The 19,635-nt window shown below is 36.8% G+C and overlaps 1 protein-coding gene across 5 annotated transcripts in view; it reads left to right on the top strand.

The window, feature by feature from the left end:
• Window positions 1–19,635, top strand: part of Heph (hephaestin) — a 92,581-nt gene that overhangs the window by 62,354 nt on the left and 10,592 nt on the right. For all 5 annotated transcript variants that reach the window (XM_058578113.1, XM_058578124.1, XM_058578119.1 and 2 more), the window contains exons 18-21: window positions 9,492–9,598; window positions 10,552–10,777; window positions 13,507–13,646; window positions 14,662–14,824. In XM_058578113.1, coding sequence (XP_058434096.1) covers window positions 9,492–9,598; window positions 10,552–10,777; window positions 13,507–13,646; window positions 14,662–14,824 — 636 coding nt within the window. The remainder of the gene's footprint in view (window positions 1–9,491; window positions 9,599–10,551; window positions 10,778–13,506; window positions 13,647–14,661; window positions 14,825–19,635) is intronic.

Genomic DNA, 19,635 nt, shown 5'->3' with positions numbered 1-19,635 from the left:
AAAAAATGAATTGCTATGATTTATTTTGTTCGAACCACAAAAATAATCATATAAACTTTAGACAGTCTAAACATACCAATGAAAAGACATTGCCATATTGAATTAAAAGACCCAACTATATATTATTTAAAAGGAAATTGCTTTAAATATAAAAACATAAATATAGAAGTAAAAGAATTTAAAAATATGAAATATGTAAACATTAATACAGCTATACTACTATTAGGAAAGTAGACTTCAGATTAAGGAAATTCCTGTGTATAGAGTTATCAGATAATAAAGCAATTGGTTTTCAAAAAGAAAACAAAACAAAATCACAAAAATTTTTGGTACTGGGGTTTGAACCCAGGGTGCTTAACCACTGAGTCACATCTCTAGCCCTTTTTATTTTTTATTTAGAAATAGAGTCTCACTAAGTTGCTTAGGGCTTTGCTGAGGCTATCTTCTAACTTGTGATCCACATGTCTCAGCCTCCCGTCTCTGGGATTATAGGCATGCTTGTACTTACCATTAATAGAAGTCTCTATTTCTTCATATGACTTCAAGTTAGTAATGTTCTTTCAACCTCAGGATCTCCCTGTAACATTTCTTGTAGGACAGATCTAATGGTAAGGAACTTCCTCAGCTTTTAAATGTGTAAGCTATTGATTTTCCTTCTTACTGATCTTCATGGTCTTGGATGAAAAATTAATGGTTAATCTTGGGCTGGAGATGTAGCTCAGTAATAGAATACTTGTCTAACATGTATAAGACACTGCATTAGATCCCTAGTACAGTAAAACAAGCAGACACAAAGCAACTGTTAATTTTATTTGAGGATCTCCTTCATGGGATAGATCTCTTGTCACTTTCAAGATTCTCCCTTTTTATTTTTCTACAGTTTGATTGTAATTAGCCTTGGTGTAGATGTCTTTTAGTTTATCCTACTTGGACTTAGTTGATTTAGATTTTTTTTTATCAAATTTGGGAAAATTCTAGCCATTATATCTTCAGATATTTTTCCCCTTTTATTTTTTTATTTGACTCTTATAATGTATACATTAATCTGGCTAATGTCCCACAGATTCCTTATTTTCTATTCACTTCTTTTTATTAATTTTTCCTTCTTGCTCCTTACACAGAATACTTTTTTTCCATTTTATTCTCATCAAATTCACTGATTCTGTTTTTTTGCCTATTCAAATCTGCCATTGAACCCCTGCAGTGAAATTTTAATTTTATTTGTTCTGTTCCCTCCCTCCCTCCCTTCTTTCTTTCCTTCCTTCCTTCCTTCTTTTTTTACTTTCTTCTTTTTATGGTACTAGGGATTAAACCCAGAGGCACTTAACCAGTGAGGCACGTCCCCAGCCCTTTTTAATTGTTTTTATTTTGATACAGAATCTCATTAAATTGCTGAGGCTAGCTTTGAAATTTTGATCCTCCTGCCTTGCCTTCAGAGCAGCTGGAATTACAGGAGTGTCATGACCCCTGGCTCATTTATAATTTTCAATTCTGAAAATTCATTTTTATTTCTATATTTCCTTATTGGTGTTATAATTTTGCACATTCATAGCTTTTAAAAAGTTTTAAAATTGTTTTTTGCCAACCTGTAATCCCAGTGGCTCAGGAGGTTGAGGTAAGAGGATTGCAAGTTTGAGGCTAGCCTCAGCAATTTAGGAAGGCCCTGTCTTAAAATAAAAATGGTCTGGGGATGTGATTCAGTGGTTAAGCATTCCTGGGTTCAATCCCTGGTACCTGGTGCCTTTACTTTTATCCATATTTTGCTTTACCTCTGTGTGTATGTGTGTGTGTGTGTGTGTGTAACTTATATAGTATATATATTAATGTGTGTGTATATGTATAATTTTTTTTGGTACCAAGAACTGAACCCAGGGTACTTCTGAGCCACATCCCCAGACCTCTTTCTTTCTTTTTTTGGTGGTGGTTCTGGGGATTGAACTCAGGGCCTTGTTAATACTAAGCAAGCACTCTACCAAATAAGCTATATCCCCAGCCCCAGCCCTTTTTATATTTTATTTTGAGACAGGGTCTCTTTAAGTTGCTTAGGGCCTTACTAAATTGCTGAGGCTGGCTTATGATTTACAATCTCCTGCCTCAGCCTTCCAATCCAATGGGATTACAGGCATTCACCAGTATACCTGGCTCTTTGTATTTATTTAAACAGCTGAAGCATTTATTTCAGTGGACTGGTGGGAACAGAAGTCAGATTAAATGGATGAAAGAGTAAAAAGGAGGTGTGGACATGAAATTGGGAGTATCAACAGCTTTTATGGGAGCCTTATCTTTGAATGCTCGGAAGAAAATGGGATTTTGTAGTTGGAGAGGAATGTGGGATCCAGGGAAGATTTTTAAATAGGATATTCTAGTGCTGAATTATTCAATACCATAGCCATTAGTCATATAGGACTATTCAAATCTAAATTAATTAAAATTAAACTAAATTAAAAAATCAGGTCCTTAATTGCACTAACCACACATGGCTATTATATTTTATAGCACTGCAAGCCTCTCTGATTGGCACCAAACTTCTATTTATTTTCTCTGGTTGCAAATGATAAGACATCTCTGCTCTCATCAAATATTAATTCCTCTCATTCATGCTCTGGATGCCATACCCGCTCCATTTTTTAATTACTTTAATCTTTTTGCTATTGTGTATGTGTGTGTGTGTCTGTCTCTAACTCCCCTAATAGCCAGTCTTTTTCTCTTGGCTGGATCATTGCCATTAGCATACAAACATGCCTGGTACAGTGAGAGAGGTTTGCATATTTTTACAGTTGATAAAAGTTCTCTTTTGGTGGCTTCAGTTTTCTGATTCATGTCTGAGGCAAGGCCATCAGTGCTGTGGCTATGGCTATATTGGGGTGGGAGGAATGAAGCAAAAGAAAAAAAAATATAAAATTACTGATTCAGAGTGTAAAAAAGCAGGCTTTTATTTTTTTTTATTATTTATTGACACAATAATTGTACATATTTATGGGGTACAATGTGTTACTTTGATACATATAGATATTATGTGATGGTTGAATCAGTGTAATTAGCATATACATCACTTCAAATATTCATAATTTCTTTGTGATGAGAGCATTCAAAATCCAATCTTCTAGCTATTTTGAACTGTTTGTTACATTATTATGCGAAGTTACAATTAGATAGGAGGAATAAATTCTGATGTTCTATTACACAGTAGAGTGACCATAATTAAAACAAGCTTTTAGGGCTTGGGGTGTAGCTCAGCAGCAGAACCCTTGCCTGGCATGCTCAAGGGTGACCATAATTAAAACAAGATTTTTTGAGAAACAGAATAAGACTGCCAAACAGTGTAGAGGACCCATTTGAGGTTTCATATAATTAATTCCAAGTCAAACCAATCTTCTTGTTTATTTTTTGTATCTTTGTTTTTTATGTTTTAATTTTTGAAATGGCAAAGATTTTTAAAAAGTATACTAGTAAGTGTTACTGGGGATTCCGTATAATGTACATTACTGTGAGGATTTAAATTGTGTAACGTTTCAGAAGGGAAATTTGGCAATGTATATCAAGGTTGCTACACGTTTTTACTCTTTTTGACTAATTAATTCCACATTTAGAAATTAATTCTAAGGAAATAGTCATAGATGTTTTTAAAGTCTCATGTGCAAGGCTGTATCCTATAGCATTATCCATAATAGCAAAAAAGTGGATGTACACCAAATGCCCAGGAAGATACAAATATCTTTAATGGGCAGGGTTATATAGTCATTAAAATCATGTTTTTGATATAGCTTAATAATATTGAAAGTGCTAATGATATAAAGTTAAATAAAAGTCAAGCTGTGTATTAAAATGATTCTAATTTTCTAAAATGAGAGAATATAAATATGTATCCATACATATGTATATCCCCACATACATTTATTTATTTATTTTTCACTTTTTTGTGATGCTGAGGATTGAACCCAGGGCCTTGTGCATGTGAGGCAAGCACTCTACCAACTGAGCTATATCCCCAGCCCCATATATTTATTCATATGTAGCAAAATGCAGTTTAATCTAAGAGAGTACTGATTTCTAAATAATTGGATTATAGTGATTTTAATGTTCTTGTTATACATTTCATAGATTCTGCAATATTCAGCATTGAACATGTTTTATTTGTATATATTTTTAAAAATTTATTTTTAATCATAGAAGTAATACATGAATGCATTCTCATTATAAAATATTCAGATAGCACAGATAAACAAAATTCCCCATGGCTGTACTGTCAACCTCAGCTCTCTTCCTAGAGGTAGCCCATATTACTAGTTTTGTTTGTTTCCTTGTAAATATTTTTCTCTGTATTTATACACACTTATATTTACATGTATTACTTAACAACAATAGTTATTTGTTACTATTATTTTAGACAAAAAGAGATGGGTAGAGAAAGATACACTAGTGAAAGGGACCACAGGGGCATGTCCAATTAATAAGTGGTATATAGATGGTCAAAATAGAAGGGAGTGATCTAAGATGTCAGCTACTTCAAAGGATAAAGATAATGTATGAATGCCACCCTTATCTTCACCCCAACCCCTCACCCTTGGGAAGCCAGTCAGTATTCATCTAGGGGGTCAATTTGACAGGTTGGCTTTGAAAATTATTTTAAGATAATGAATCTAGAAGGTCCTATTGTAGACTGGAAGGCAGTCCAGTGTGGTAAATGCCAGAAGGAACTGTGTTGGAATTCACTATCTCTAATTCTTTCAAGTACTAACAAAACGGTAATTTGATCTACAAGAACACCATAGCTGTAGCAGTTACTCTAATATAGTCAGACCCACAGTATCTCATTGGCTCACACGTTTTAGACATATTTTCTTGAGATGGATGCTTGACATTACTGCAAGTGGATCATAAGTGTCATATGGTTATTTTTCTCAACATTTTACACATTAAATGAAAAAGTAACTCAGGGCAGAAAAAGGGATGAAGTCAGGTTTGGGAACTTCAGTGAAGATGAGAGATGTCAGACATTGCCAGTTTCATTCATTCAGCTGTCAAAGCTGTATTCCAAGGGCAGGTCCCTAACAGCAATGGGAGACAAATTTAATAGGCAGAAGTGAAGAAGAAAAAGAGGCCTGGTTTAGGATAAGAGGGTATCAGGAAATAAGCAAGGAAGTTAACTTCTGAGATGCTTCTGGGGATACCATCAGGGTGTGAAACCTTTGCATTTTTGAGGGTTTTTGTTAGCATATTGGTTTGGCTTAAGCTTTGAGGCATGAGGTTAGGACAGACACATAGGCCTCTAAATTATTTATTGACTCTTCTAGTATGGAAGTTGTTGGAGATTGTGTTTGCTACTGCTGCTATAAGGAAATATTACAAACTGGGTGAAAAAATAAACAAAATGAATTTACTGTCTGAATGTTTTGGAAGCTAGAAAATCAAAATCAAGGTATTGGTGGTTTTGTTCCCTTTGGGGGCTGTGAGGGAAGGCTGTATTTCAGTCCTCTCTGGATTTTTGCAGAAGATCATTTTTCCTGTGTCCCTTCACATCATTTCCTTCTATTGGCCTCTGTATGCAAAGTTCCTCTTTTTTTTGTAAAGACATTAGTCATATAGGACTAGGACCTACCCTAATGATCTCATTTAAAATAAATTACTCCTTTAAAGACTCTTTTCCAAATGAGGTCAAATTATGAGCTACTAGGAGTTAAGACTTCAACATATTTTTTTTTTGGTGGGGACTCAATTCAACCCACACCAGTTATGACAAGAACAATTCTGATGGAGTGGTACAAAAAGAAGCTAGATTGTAGAGGATTAAGGAATGAACAGGAAATGAGAATAATAAATATTGACAAAACTTTAAAAAAGCTTAGCTGTGAAGGAAGATAAGGTGGAGAAAGGGGTCACAGAAGAAAAGGGGGTCACAGAAGAAAGATGAGACTTGAGCATGGTTTAAGTGGGGAGAGGAACCAGCAAAGTAGAGGTTGAAGATCCAGGTGGGAGAGGGAATCTGAGTGTGAAAAGTGAGATTAAGAACTCTCATGGAGTTGGAGGAGGGCATTTCTCTCCTTGAGCCTGGAGAGCTTGATGGATATGAATATAGATATGTTGGGGATGGGAAATGGGAGTATGAGGCAATAGAGCCTTCATAGAGTGGTGGCTAAGAGCAGGTTTCAGGAACCACACTGAATAATTTCAAATTTCAGCTATGATATCTGATCTTTGGAAATTGATTAATAGCCACAAGCTTCAATTATTTCACCAAAACAATGGAATTAATAATCATATTTAGGCTGGGCTTGGTGGTACATGACTGTAATCTCAGCGGCTTGAGAGGTTGAGGCAGGAGGATCCGAAGTTCAAAGCCAGTCTCAGCAATTTAGCAAGGTCCTAAGCAACTTAGTGAGACTGTCTCAAAACATAAAAAAGACTGGCAGTGGGTCTTTCTAACCTACATGTGCCTCAATTGTTCTTGTGGTTTTTGCCTTTATAAACTCTGTACTTTCAAAATTCAGGTGCTGGGGAGTTCTTTGAGGCACTAATAATAATGCTCCCAGCTGCTTGCCTGGCATGCTCATAAAAGACCTTTTTTCCATTAAAAAAAAAAAAAAGACTGGGATCTGACTCAGTGGGTAAGCGTCCCTAGGTTCAAACCCCAATACCAAAATCATCATCATCATCATCATCATCATCTCAGGGAATTTGTGAAGATTGAGTTGTTATGTTTCAACTTTGTCAGTTGTTTTCTTTAAAACAAGTCCATTATTCAATCAGTCATGTGGCACATGCCTGTAATCCCAGACACTCGGGAGGCTGAAACAGGAGGTTCACAGTTTAAAGGCCAGCCTTGGCAATTTACCAAGGCCCAAAACAACTTAGAGAGACCCTAGTTCAAAGAAAAATAAAAAGGTTCAATCCCTGGTACCAAAATAATTAGCTAATTAAATATCCATTATTAATAGTTCTTTACTGAGGACCAAATCCTATCTACCAATGGTTCACTGTGTCCAGTAGTATTTTTGAGTGTTTCAACTTACTTACCCTTCCCTTTCCTGTGCCAGAAGGGTAATTTTGATTTGTATTTTCTTAATGGTTGATGGTGATGAATACCATTCATATGCCTTTCATATGCATATTTGTCTTTTTTTTCTTTTGGTATGGGAATTGAATCCAGGGGCATTTAACCACTGAGCCACATTCCTAGTCCTTTTTTCAAACTTTATTTAGAGTCTGGGTCTTGCTAAATTGCAGAAGCTGATTTTGAACTTGCAATCCTCCTGCCTCAGCCTCCAGAACCACTGGGATTATAGTCATGAAGTACTGCACCTGGCATATGGAGTTGGAGGAGGGCATTTCTCTTGTTGAGCCTGGAGAGCTTGATGGATATGAATACAGATATGTTGGATATGAATATAGATTCCTACAGTATCCTTTTTTTTTGTGGTACTGGTTGTTGCAAAAACCCAGGGCCTTGCATGTGCAAGGTAAGCACTCTATCACTGAGCTACATTCCTAGGCCTTATATCATCTATAATGAAGTGTCTGTTCAAATTTTTGCTCATTTTAAATTGGGTGGTTTGTTTTCATTCTGTTAAGTTTTAAGTTACTTATCATTTTATTGTCTAAAAACAAATAACCCAATTAAGAGTGAGGAAAGGATTTGAATAGACATTTCTCCAAAGAAGATAATAAAAATGGCCAATAAGCACAAGAGACAATGCTCAACATCATTAGCTGTCAGAAAAAAGAAAATCAAAATTGCAATAAGATAACATTTCTCATTTACCAGGATGGCTAAAGTAAAATTATGAAAAAAAGACAATAATTATTTTTTAATGAGGTTGTAGAGAAATTGGCACCATAATAGTGCTGTTTGTTGGAATATAAAATGATGCAGCTGCTTTGGGAAGCAGTTTGGCAATTCCTAAAATGGTTAAGCATATTGTTACTATACAAGTCAGTAATTTTGCCACAAGGTTTTCATCCAAGAGAAATGAAATTACAGGTTCACTCAAAAAATGTACACAAATGGTGATAGCAGTATTATTTATGGGGGTGCTGAGGGTTGAATCCAGGGCTTCCTGCATGCTAGGCATGTATTCTACTATTGAGTTACAACTGCAGTCATTTTTACTTTTTATTTTGAGACAGGGTCTCACTGAATTGCTGAGGCTGGCCTCAAACATATATTCCTCCTGTCTCAGCCTCTTGAGAAGCTGGGATTATAGGTGTGCAGTATCAGGGCCAGCTTGTTATTTTAATTATACATATTTATGTATTACACTATGATAATTCACTATATGTATTAATCTATAATGATCAAATTAGAGTAATTAGCAATGGGTGAATTATATGGCATGCAAATTCAATAAAGCTGTTAAAAACATTAATATAGGAGCAATTGGAAGTTGGGTTGGTGAAAGCAAGACTAGAAGCAAAGAGACTTGTTAGGTTTTGTAATAGTTAAATTGAGAAAATAGGGCAGGAAATGGAAAGAAGAGAGGTGGCTATAACACATTGTAGAGGCAGACTCAATAAGACATGCTATTTGGTTGGTATTTTGTTGGATGTTGAATGGATGAAGGTTTAAGTAGGCAAGGAAGACTAAAGTTTATTTTTTTCTGGTTAACTAAGAAAGTTATGATGTTATTTCTAGACATTGGAGGTGCAATTTGCAGAAAAAAGGTTGTAAGTTCATATGAGTTCATAACATTTTTTTGGTGCTGGGGATTATGGTAAGCAAATGCTTTTACTACTGAGCTACACTATCAGCACTTTTTTTTTTTTGTACTGGGGATCAAACTCAGGGAAACTTTACCATTGATGTACATTCCCAGTCCTTTTTAGTTTAGTTTTGTTTTTATTTTGAAACAAGATCTCTCTTAATTGCCCAGACAGACTTTAAACTTGTGGTTCTCCTGCCTCAGATTCCTGAATATTTGAGACTACAGATGTGCAACACTGCACCTGGTTCATTTTCAGTTTTTGACATGATATCAATACAATCATCAAATCATTACCAGTATTTCTTTGAGAAATTGGGGTTGGAGCTTGGTAATAAGAAAGGTCTGGCTAGTTGTAGTATTTAAATTTTATGAAAACATAGATCACAGTTTATGTTAGAAATTTATCTGAAAGCATCCATAGAGAGTATGGGGGAAAAAGGGAGAAGAGGGATAGAGTTAGAGTTTCATGGAAACAGGTGCATTTAGGAGGTAGCAGCAGGAAGAATAGACCTAAACAGAACCCAAAAAGCAGGTATACTACAAGCATAGAGATAAAGTAAGGATATTTTATAAGAGAATTAGACTAGGGCCTTTAAAGAAGTGGAGAGTAGAAGAGAACTGTTGAGGGTTTCCAACAAGGAAGAAAAATAAAGTCATAAAAAAAATGGATACTGTTATGGAAATGATGGAGAAATAATTTAAAAGGTCCTGTGACTCATCCACAACAGCCTTTTGGGGAGACATTAAAATTGAGAGAAATTTCTGATCTGGTCCCCTATTTATTCTTCCTAGGTGAGGTGCTTACTTACCAGTGGAATGTTCCAGAGAGATCTGGCCCTGGACCCAATGATTCTGCTTGTGTTTCCTGGATATATTATTCTGCAGTAGATCCCATAAAGGTAAAAACAAGATTGGCTGACTAGAGGTGGGTCTTAGAAATGGGGAATTGCCTTTGAAAATGAAGTCACTGGGCTGGGGTTGTAGCTCAGTGGCAGAGCATTCACCTAGCAAGACATGAATTCAGTCCCCAGTTACTGCAAAAGCAACTACAAAAGAAGCTGTTAAATAGGTGTAGTAATAAGCCCAGGCCTAAAATTCTAGAGCCTAGGATTTTGGATTTTCCTCAAATGTTGGGTTTACTTTAAAAATCAGGTGAAGGGAAAAGGCAGCTCCAGCTATTTGTCCTGAGGAATTTCTTCTTGCCTTTTCTTTTGGATCCTGTAAGGCAATATGCTCTCATTCACAAAACCTGATGATGCTTGCCAGGAGATTCTAGTCAAATATTTAGCTCTAGCTTGCTTTGAAGTTACTTTTAGAAAAGTCATTCTGTCTCTATTTCCTCATCTGGAAAATGGGTTTTTCTGTCTACCCACTCACTCATAGCAAGCCATCAGCAATCATTTATTGTCTGCTACATTTTGGACGTTTTGCTTGGTGCTTTGGATGATAAAAAAATGTAAGATATAATTCCCTACCTTCGAAGAACATGGCCTAGCTGAGCAAGAGGGAAGTGAAGAAGGCATTACAATGGAGGTACTTGTGCTCTGGCCCTTGAAAGCTGAATAAAATCATGTCATCAGACAAGGAATGTGTTGGAGGGGAAGGCATTGCAGGCAGAGGAAACAGCATGTAAAGGCATTGGGTTGTGAAAGTTGCTTGGTGGATTTGAAGACCTACAAATAGGTAAAGCATAGGTTAGAGAAATAAAATAGGGTGCTTATAAATATAAGACATTATGATGAAGTTTTGAGTACAATGGGCTCACATGTAAGCCATATCCCTGTAGAGTATGGCCACCCAGGAATAACCAATAACCTGATTTTTCTCTCTTTCCCTCTTATTCCCTTATCAGGACATGTACAGTGGCTTGGTGGGGCCTTTAGCCATCTGCCGGAAGGGTACCCTGGAGCCCAATGGAGGACGAAATGACATGGACCATGAATTTGCCTTGTTATTTTTGATCTTTGATGAAAATCAGTCTTGGTATTTGAAGGAGAATGTGGCAACCTATGGGCCCCAAGAGCCAGGCCACATTAACCTACTGGATGAGACTTTCTTGGAGAGCAATAAAATGCATGGTCTGTAGAAAAGAGGCTACTTCTATTCCAAAGAAGTTTCCATTAATTGCTTGAGGGTATCTGATAGTCCCATCACTAAATAAGAGAGCATAATTCCAGAAGAAATGGGAAGGTTAGAAGGCAGAATGGGGATGAATTAGAAGAAATATTTCCTATTATTGTACATTTATATGCACAGAGAAGATATGTGATCTAGATGAGCTCAGGTGCCCAGAAAACAGCAAGCTAATGCTATAAGGTTGCCATGGTGACACAAGCAAATTTTAACATATTAAAGAAGGCAAGATGGACATTTGTGACCCTCTGTGTACCTTGTGAGCTAACTGCCTGGGGCCTCTTTGTTTCAAAATTCTGACTTAAGTCTCTCGATATCATGTTATTTCATTAGGTTTCTGAATTTGGAATCTGCTTTCTCAATATAGATAGATGAAGGATAGTTTGTCTTTTAGTATGTTTATTTTTTAATTTGTATTTTTGGTACTGGGAATTAAACCCAGCAGGCCTCTACCTCTGAGCTATATCCCCATCCCTTTTTATTTATTTATTTATTTATTTTAAATTTTGAGACAGGGGCTTTATAAATTTTGTGATCTTCCTGCTTCAGCCTCCCAAGTCGCTGGAATTATAGGGGTGCACCACCATGCCTGGCTGGTCTGTTTTTAAAACAAAGTTTCAATCTACAGATGAAACAATTGGGACTGGGGGTGTAGCTCATTGCTTGCTTAGCATGCACCAGGCCCTGAGTTCAATTTCCAGCACCACAAATAAACATACAGATGAAATAATTGGAGAGAAATAATTGAGGAGAGCCTCAGGGAGTAGTGTACTGGGTTTATAATAGATATAGGAAGAACTTTTTGATTCTTGAATGGATTTGGTGGGAAAATTGTGCATCAAAGCCTTCCCTTGCTCTAGAGATTGGGGTAGCTTTTCAAAAACAGGAGAAAGTCTCAAATAAGAAGGAAAGCTTAAGTGCAGTGGGATGTATGAAGTGATCTCTCACCACCCCATCTAGCCCAAGATTTCTTTGATCTGAGAATGAGGTGCAGCTTTAATAACGACTCTAATGGAACTCAAAAGGAGTATCTCATTGTCCCACAGATTTTAGCTATTTCCTCTTGATGGAGAGATGAGTGATTCACATTAGAACAGATGATTCACAAACTTCACAAAGTGAACTTTTTAGTTCTCTCAAATCAGAGAAATAAATGGTCCAGGGCAAAAAGTGAATGAGGGCAAATTTAGGTCCTGCTAATAGCAGGAGTTTGTCTAATGCCCACTTTCATCTGTTTGTTTATATGTCAACTCATCTAAACTCTTCAGATCAATCTACCTAGCAGGTATTTTTGAGCAATTTCTGAGTGCTGGCATTAGAAATATAAAGATAAATGATGTTGGGGTCCAAGGACACAAATAAATAATATTCTTCCCTTCCATTCTGGATTTTTGAACTGAGAAAGAGAGATATTGAAAATTGCATGTAAGCTTTATTACTGAGAAGGTTAATTAGAAAAATGAATTTAGTTCTACACTTAAGTGTGCCTGCTGATACTCCTCTTGCAATAGACAGATTTTTCTACCTTGTCATTGGCATAGATGGACAACAATAGCTCTCCCTCTTGACAGAGGCAGAATCTTACCAACAATGAGACAGTGAATCAATTTGCACCCTTTTCTGTGATCAGACTGATTAGAGAAAGAAAAGATCTAGAAGGGCCTTACTTGAGCTTGCTTAGTCCCTTCTGCCAAATTCAGTTTGGTGGGGGTATATAAAAAGATAGACTATAAATAATCCTTCCATTATTTCCCCTCTTGAGGAGTAAAATAGAAATTACCTTCCCTCAGTGAGAACATAAGAAGTGGGAGGAAATTGTTCTGGGCAAAGTCCTGCCAGTGTGAATTATATAGCAATGAGTAGTTTGTGAGTGCAGCGTAGGACATGGCCTAGGAAGAAAGAGATGATAAGGGCCATGTATTAATATTATTACTAATTACATGAAAATGACAAATTAAAAAATTGTTTGTTGTAGGCCAAGGTAGCTTGCTGGTTGTTCTGAAAAAAAAAATATATATAAGGAACCTATAATACTAGTATATGCAATTATTTCCTGCTTACTGGTAACCTAAGTCTAGTTGAAAATGTAAGATTCTATGATTTAAAAGATTGGCAAACCTAGAAGACAGCTTTTATCAAGTTCCAATGAGATTAAAAATAGTACTGGTGGAGTTTGGAGGTGGAAAGAATGAACAGTATGGAGAGAAGTTAGGAGGTCAGGGAAGTTTTCTTGAGGGAAAACATGGAGGTTGAGCTTATGGGAGGGAAGTTCAGAAATATAAAATCACAAAGCACATACATCGATCATATGGGGGATGGAGAAGAAATGACCCTAATTGGAATAAATGTGTTGAGTAGTGGTAGATAAGTCTGGCAAGGTACTCGGAAGTTGAACTTTGAAAGACCTTTTTAGCTGGACTATGGAGCAATAGGCTTGCTTTTTTGGGAAAGGGGGAACTATTAAAATAGTTTACGTAGCAGAATGACATGAACAAATTAACTATTTAGAGAGATAACAACAATGTGTAAAATAAATTAAGGGGAGGTATATGGGATAGAGATGAGGAAAGCAAGGAGCCTATTGCTATTATCCGAGATGATAAGGACCAGACCTAGGACAGTGACAAAGGAGAATCAAGGTGAGGAATAAAAGAGACATTTTCTTATTTTACAGCCATCAATGGGAAACTATATGCCAACCTCAGGGGTCTTACCATGTACCAAGGAGAACGGGTGGCCTGGTACATGCTGGCCATGGGCCAAGATATTGACCTACACACAGTCCACTTCCATGCTGAGAGCTTCCTTTATCAGGTGAGCTGGAAAGAGGGCTGAGACCCTCAGGAGTGATCAAAGGAGTTTCTTGACAGCCATTGAGGAAGAAGGGAATAGCAAGGAATAAGGTATTAATCAGTTGAAAGATCAGAGGTCTAATATGTGGAGAATATTGAGCTAGGAATTATCATTCAGCTGTTAGTCTGAGGATCTGATACTTCCATTTAGACCTTAACTTCCCTTTGGAAATGGAAGAGAATGGCTCACTTATTGGGTAAGGGGATTGAAGGAAGCCATGTCACTGAGTCTCAGTCAATGACTTGAAAGTAAGCAAGGATTCTAAGAGCAAGTAATTTCAGAGTAGCATCTCAGAGTCTATGAAAGTCAGCAATCCATTAAAAGGAAAGTTTCAATTTAGTAACTATATGGAACGATATGTAGATTTTTGAATATTTAGCCTAGGAAAAGAGCAGAGATTTGAAGATTTGATCAGACTTAGAAATCTAGATGTACAGATACAGGTGATAAGGAGGAGAAATTAAGTTGAATTCATTTCTAAGGAAAACATATGGCTCCTTTCTAGGTGTCAAGGCTTAATATAAGTTTTCCAGATTTCAGCGTGCTAAAAGACATGAGGATACTAGTTTTGAGTCTTTTAAAGGAATCTAGAAGATCTTTTACATTGGTACAATTTAAAAAAGAGTAGGAGGAGAGAGTCCTTTGTTGATTTAGTTTGTGTGGGTGGATTCAACAAAGATGAGTAAAGTGGACTTTTAAAGCAGCTTTCTGGTCTAGGAATTTTGGAGTCTCATGTCACTGATGTGAACATCATAAACTTTATTTTGTATTTTTTAATTTGTTCATTTAGTTATACGTGACAGCAGAATGCATTTCAACTCATTGTACACAAATGGTGCACAACTTTTCATTTCTCTGGTTGTACATGATTTAATGTTGTATCATATATGCAACATCATAGACTTAATTCCTGTAAGCTCTGAGATGGTTCCTTTACCCTTCATTTTCTCTCCTTCACCCCCAATCTCTCTTTCAGAATGGACAGAGCTACAGGGCAGATGTGGTGGATCTGTTCCCAGGGACCTTTGAGGTTGTGGAGATGGTGGCCAGCAACCCTGGGACATGGCTGATGCACTGCCATGTGGCTGACCATGTCCATGCTGGCATGGAGACCCTCTTTACTGTCTTGTCCCCAAAAGGTAAAGCCTACCTCCATAAGATGTATCATTTTCTAACCCTTTAGCCTATAGGAATCAGTTCATCCCCTACAAAAACTCTTTGTATCTCCACTTTTGATCCCAGAAGAAACACATTTTTTTTTAAGAACCACATCTCAACAGAACATTCTCCCCTTCTAGGCTATTCCTAAATCAGTATACTCACCCGCCACTGAAACCTTGAAACCTATATCTCTTCTAATTACTTTGACACCTTTTGAACTCACATGGGTTGGCCCAGCTTGAATCTTGTTGAGCTCTAGGCTTAGTGCAAGTTTGCATCCTTTGAAATTAATTTATATGTAACTTTATTAATTAGAGTGCACTAGAAGCACTGGCAGTTAACAAGGAATATTACTAATGGTTACTTTTTTTTGTCATGCTGGGGATTGAATGCAGGGCTTTGCACATGCTAAGCATGCACTTTACCACTGAGCCACACCTCCAGTCCTGTGAATCTGTTTTTAATGAAAAGAAAAAGAATTCTAATCTCACTTCTTAATTTATTTGTTTTGTGAGGATTGTGAAAGGCAGTTCTTTCTATCCTGTCAAAGGTAGAAATAGATATTGACCTTCAATTGTGCTTATTCCAGACAGAGTTGCTACTAAGGATGGAAGGAAACTTTTTTCCTCAGGCTGGGAATGCAGCTTAGTGGTCGTGTACTTGTCTGGCATGTGTGCCTGGTTTTGATCCTCAGCACTGCCAACAAAACAAAACAAATCAAAAACAAAACAACCCCCCCCCCAAAAAAAAAAAAAAAACTAAAACAAAGCATGTTTTTCTTTTAAAAAATTTTTTTTGTAGTTGTAGATGTAGTTATAGATGCCTTTATTTTATTTATTTTTATGTGGTGTTAAGGATCAAACCCAGGGCCTCACACATGTTAGGCAAGTGCTCTGCCACTGAACTACAGCTCCAGCCCCTGAAGCACATTTCTCTCTCTCTCTCTCTCTCTCTCTTTTTTTTTTTTTTTTTTGTTATATTGAGAGGGACTAGCATGGCAATTTCTTTTCCAATCACTCTTGTTCTTCACTAAGGATATAGAAGGAAGGATAGGCTTTGTTGGCTTTTTTGTTGTTAGAGCATTTGAAAGTTCAGGATTTCACTTCTGTTTTTGAGGAGAGAGGTTACTGGAAATTGAACTCTAGGCGCCTTACCATTTTTTTTAAAAATTTTTTATTGTTGGTTGTTCAAAACATTACAAATTTCTTGACATATCATATTCCACACTTTGATTCAAGTGGGTTATGAACTCCCACCTTCACCCCATACACAGATTGCAGAATCACATCAGTTACACATCCATTGATTTACATATTGCCATACTAGTGTCTGTTGTGTTCTGCTGCCTTTCCTATCCTCTACTATCCCCCCTCCCCTCCCCTCCCCTCCCCTCTTCTCTCTCTACCCCCTCTACTGTCCTTCATTTCTCCCCCTTGTATTATTTTTCCCTTTACCCTCACTTCCTCTTGTATGTAATTTTGTATAACCCTGAGGGTCTCCTTCCATTTCCATGCAATTTCCCTTCTCTCTCCCTTTCCCTCCCACCTCTCATCCCAGTTTAATGTTAATCTTCTTCTCATGCTCTTCGTCCCTACTCTGATCTTAGTCACTCTCCTTATATCAAAGAAGACATTTGGCATTTGTTTTTTAGGGATTGGCTAGCTTCACTTAGCATAATCTGCTCTAATGCCATCCATTTCCCTGCAAAATCCATGATTTTGTCATTTTTTAGTGCAGAGTAATACTCCATTGTGTATAAATGCCACATTTTTTTTTATCCATTCGTCTATTGAAGGGCATCTAGGTTGGTTCCACAGTCTTGCTATTGTGAATTGTGCTGCTATGAACATCGATGTAGAAGTGTCCCTGTAGCATGCTCTTTTTAGGTCTTTAGGGAATAGACCGAGAAGGAGAATAGCTGGGTCAAATGGTGGCTCCATTCCCAGCTTTCCAAGAAACCTCCATACTGCTTTCCAAATTGGCTGCACCAATTTGCAGTCCCACCAGCAATGTACAAGGGTACCCTTTTCCCCACATCCTCGCCAGCACTTGTTCTGTTTGACTTCATAATGGCTGCCAATCTTACTGGAGTGAGATGGTATCTTAGGGTGGTTTTGATTTGCATTTCTCTGACTGCTAGAGATGGTGAGCATTTTTTCATGTACTTGTTGATTGACTGTATGTCCTCCTCTGAGAAGTGTCTGTTCAGGTCCTTGGCCCATTTGTTGATTGGGTTGTTTGTTCTCTTATTGTCTAATTTTTTGAGTTCTTTGTATACTCTGGATATTAGGGCTCTATCTGAAGTGTGAGGAGTAAAGATTTGTTCCCATGATATAGGCTCCCTATTTACCTCTCTTATTGTTTCTTTTGCTGAGAAAAAACTTTTTAGTTTGAGTAAGTCCCATTTGTTGATTCTAGTTATTAACTCTTGTGCTATGGGTGTCCTATTGAGGAATTTGGAGCCCGACCCCACTGAATGTAGATCGTAGCCAACTTTTTCTTCTATCAGACGGTGTGTCTCTGATTTGATATCAAGCTCCTTGATCCATTTTGAATTCACTTTTGTGCATGGCGAGAGAAAGGGATTCAGTTTCATTTTGTTGCATATGGATTTCCAGTTTTCCCAGCACCATTTGTTGAAGATGCTATCCTTCCTCCATTGCATGCTTTTAGCCCCTTTATCAAATATAAGATAGTTGTAGTTTTGTGGATTGGTTTCTGGGTCCTCTATTCTGTACCATTGGTCCACCCGCCTGTTTTGGTACCAGTACCATGCTGTTTTTGTTACTATTGCTCTGTAGTATAGTTTGAAGTCTGGTATCGCTATACCACCTGATTCACACTTCCTGCTTAGCATTGTTTTTGCTATTCTGGGTCTTTTATTTTTCCATATGAATTTCATGATTGCTTTCTCTATTTCTACAAGAAATGCTGTTGGGATTTTGATTGGCATTGCATTAAACCTATAGAGAACTTTTGGTAATATCGCCATTTTGATGATGTTAGTTCTGCCTATCCATGAACAGGGTATATTTTTCCATCTTCTAAGTTCTTCTTCTATTTCTCTCTTTAGGGTTCTGTAGTTTTCATTGTATAAGTCTTTCACCTCTTTTGTTAGGTTGATTCCCAAGTATTTTATTTTTTTTTAAGATATTGTGAATGGAGTGGTTGTCCTCATTTCCATTTCAGAGGATTTGTCGCTGATATACAGGAATGCCTTTGATTTATGCGTGTTGATTTTATATCCTGCCACTTTGCTGAATTCATTTATTAGCTCTAATAGTTTCTTTGTAGAGCCTTTTGGGTCTGCTAGGTATAGAATCATGTCACCTGCAAATAGTGATAATTTAAGTTCTTCTTTTCCTATTTTGATGCCTTTAATTTCTTTCGTCTGTCCAATTGCTCTGGCCAGTGTTTCGAGAACTATGTTGAAGAGAAGTGGTGAGAGAGGGCATCCCTGTCTTGTTCCAGATTTTAGAGGGAATGCCTTCAGTTTTTCTCCATTCAGAATGATGCTAGCCTGAGGCTTAGCATAGATTGCTTTTACAATATTGAGGTATGTTCCTGTTATCCCTAGTTTTTCTAGAGTTTTGAACATAAAGGGATGCTGTACTTTGTCGAATGCTTTTTCCGCATCTATCGAGATGATCATATAGTTCTTATTTTTAAGTCTATTGATGTGGTGAATAACATTTATTGATTTCCGTATATTGAACCAGCCTTGCATCCCAGGGATGAATCCTACTTGATCATGGTGCACAATTTTTTTGATATGTTTTTGTATCCGATTCGCCAGAATTTTATTGAGGATTTTTGCATCTAGGTTCATTAGAGATATTGGTCTGTAGTTTTCTTTCTTTGAAGTGTCTTTGTCTGGTTTAGGTATCAGGGTGATGTTGGCCTCATAGAATGAATTTGGAAGTTCTCCCTCTTTTTCTATTTCCTGAAGTGGCTTAAAAAGTATTGGTATTAGTTCCTCTTTAAAGGTTTTGTAAAATTCTGCTGTATAACCATCCGGTCCTGGGCTTTTCTTAGTTGGTAGTCTTTTGATGGTTTCTTCTATTTCCTCAATTGATATTGGTCTGTTTAGGTTGTCTATATCCTCCTGACTCAATCTGGGCAGATCATATGACTTAAGAAATTTATCTATGCCTTCACTATCTTCTAATTTATTGGAGTATAAGGATTCAAAATAGTTTTTGATTATCTTCTGTATTTCTGAAGTGTCTGTTGTGATATTGCCTTTTTCATCCCGTATGCTAGTAATTTGAGTTCTCTCTCTTCTTCTCTTCGCTAGCATGGCTAAGGGTCTGTCGATTTTATTTATTTTTTCAAAGAACCAACTTTTAGTTTTGTCAATTTTTTCAATTGTTTCTTTTGTTTCAATTTCATTAATTTCAGCTCTGATTTTAATTATTTCTTGCCTTCTACTTCTTTTGCTGTTGTTTTGCTCTTCTTTTTCAAGGATTTTGAGATGATGTATGAGATCATTTATTTGTTGGTTTTTTCTTTTTTTAAGGAATGAACTCCAAGCAATGAATTTTCCTCTTAGAACTGCTTTCAATGTGTCCCATAGATTCCGATATGTTGTGTCTGTGTTTTCATTTATCTCTAAGAATTTTTTAATTTCCTCCTTGATGTCTTCTATAACCCATTGATCATTCAGTAACCTATTGTTCATTCTCCAAGTGATGTATGCTTTTTCTTTCCTCCTTTTATCGTTGATTTTCAGTTTCATTCCATTATGATCAGATAAGATGCATGGTATTATCTCTACTCCTTTATATTG

This window comes from Marmota monax, unplaced genomic scaffold (genome assembly GCF_021218885.2).
Source record: "Marmota monax isolate L192 unplaced genomic scaffold, Marmota_monax_Labrador192_F-V1.1 WCK01_AAM20220418_F8-fsc00134, whole genome shotgun sequence".
In the NCBI taxonomy this organism is placed as follows: Eukaryota; Metazoa; Chordata; class Mammalia; order Rodentia; family Sciuridae; genus Marmota; species Marmota monax.
The sequence above is the reverse complement of the archived record's forward strand: the minus strand, read 5'-3'. Positions and strand labels throughout refer to the sequence as shown.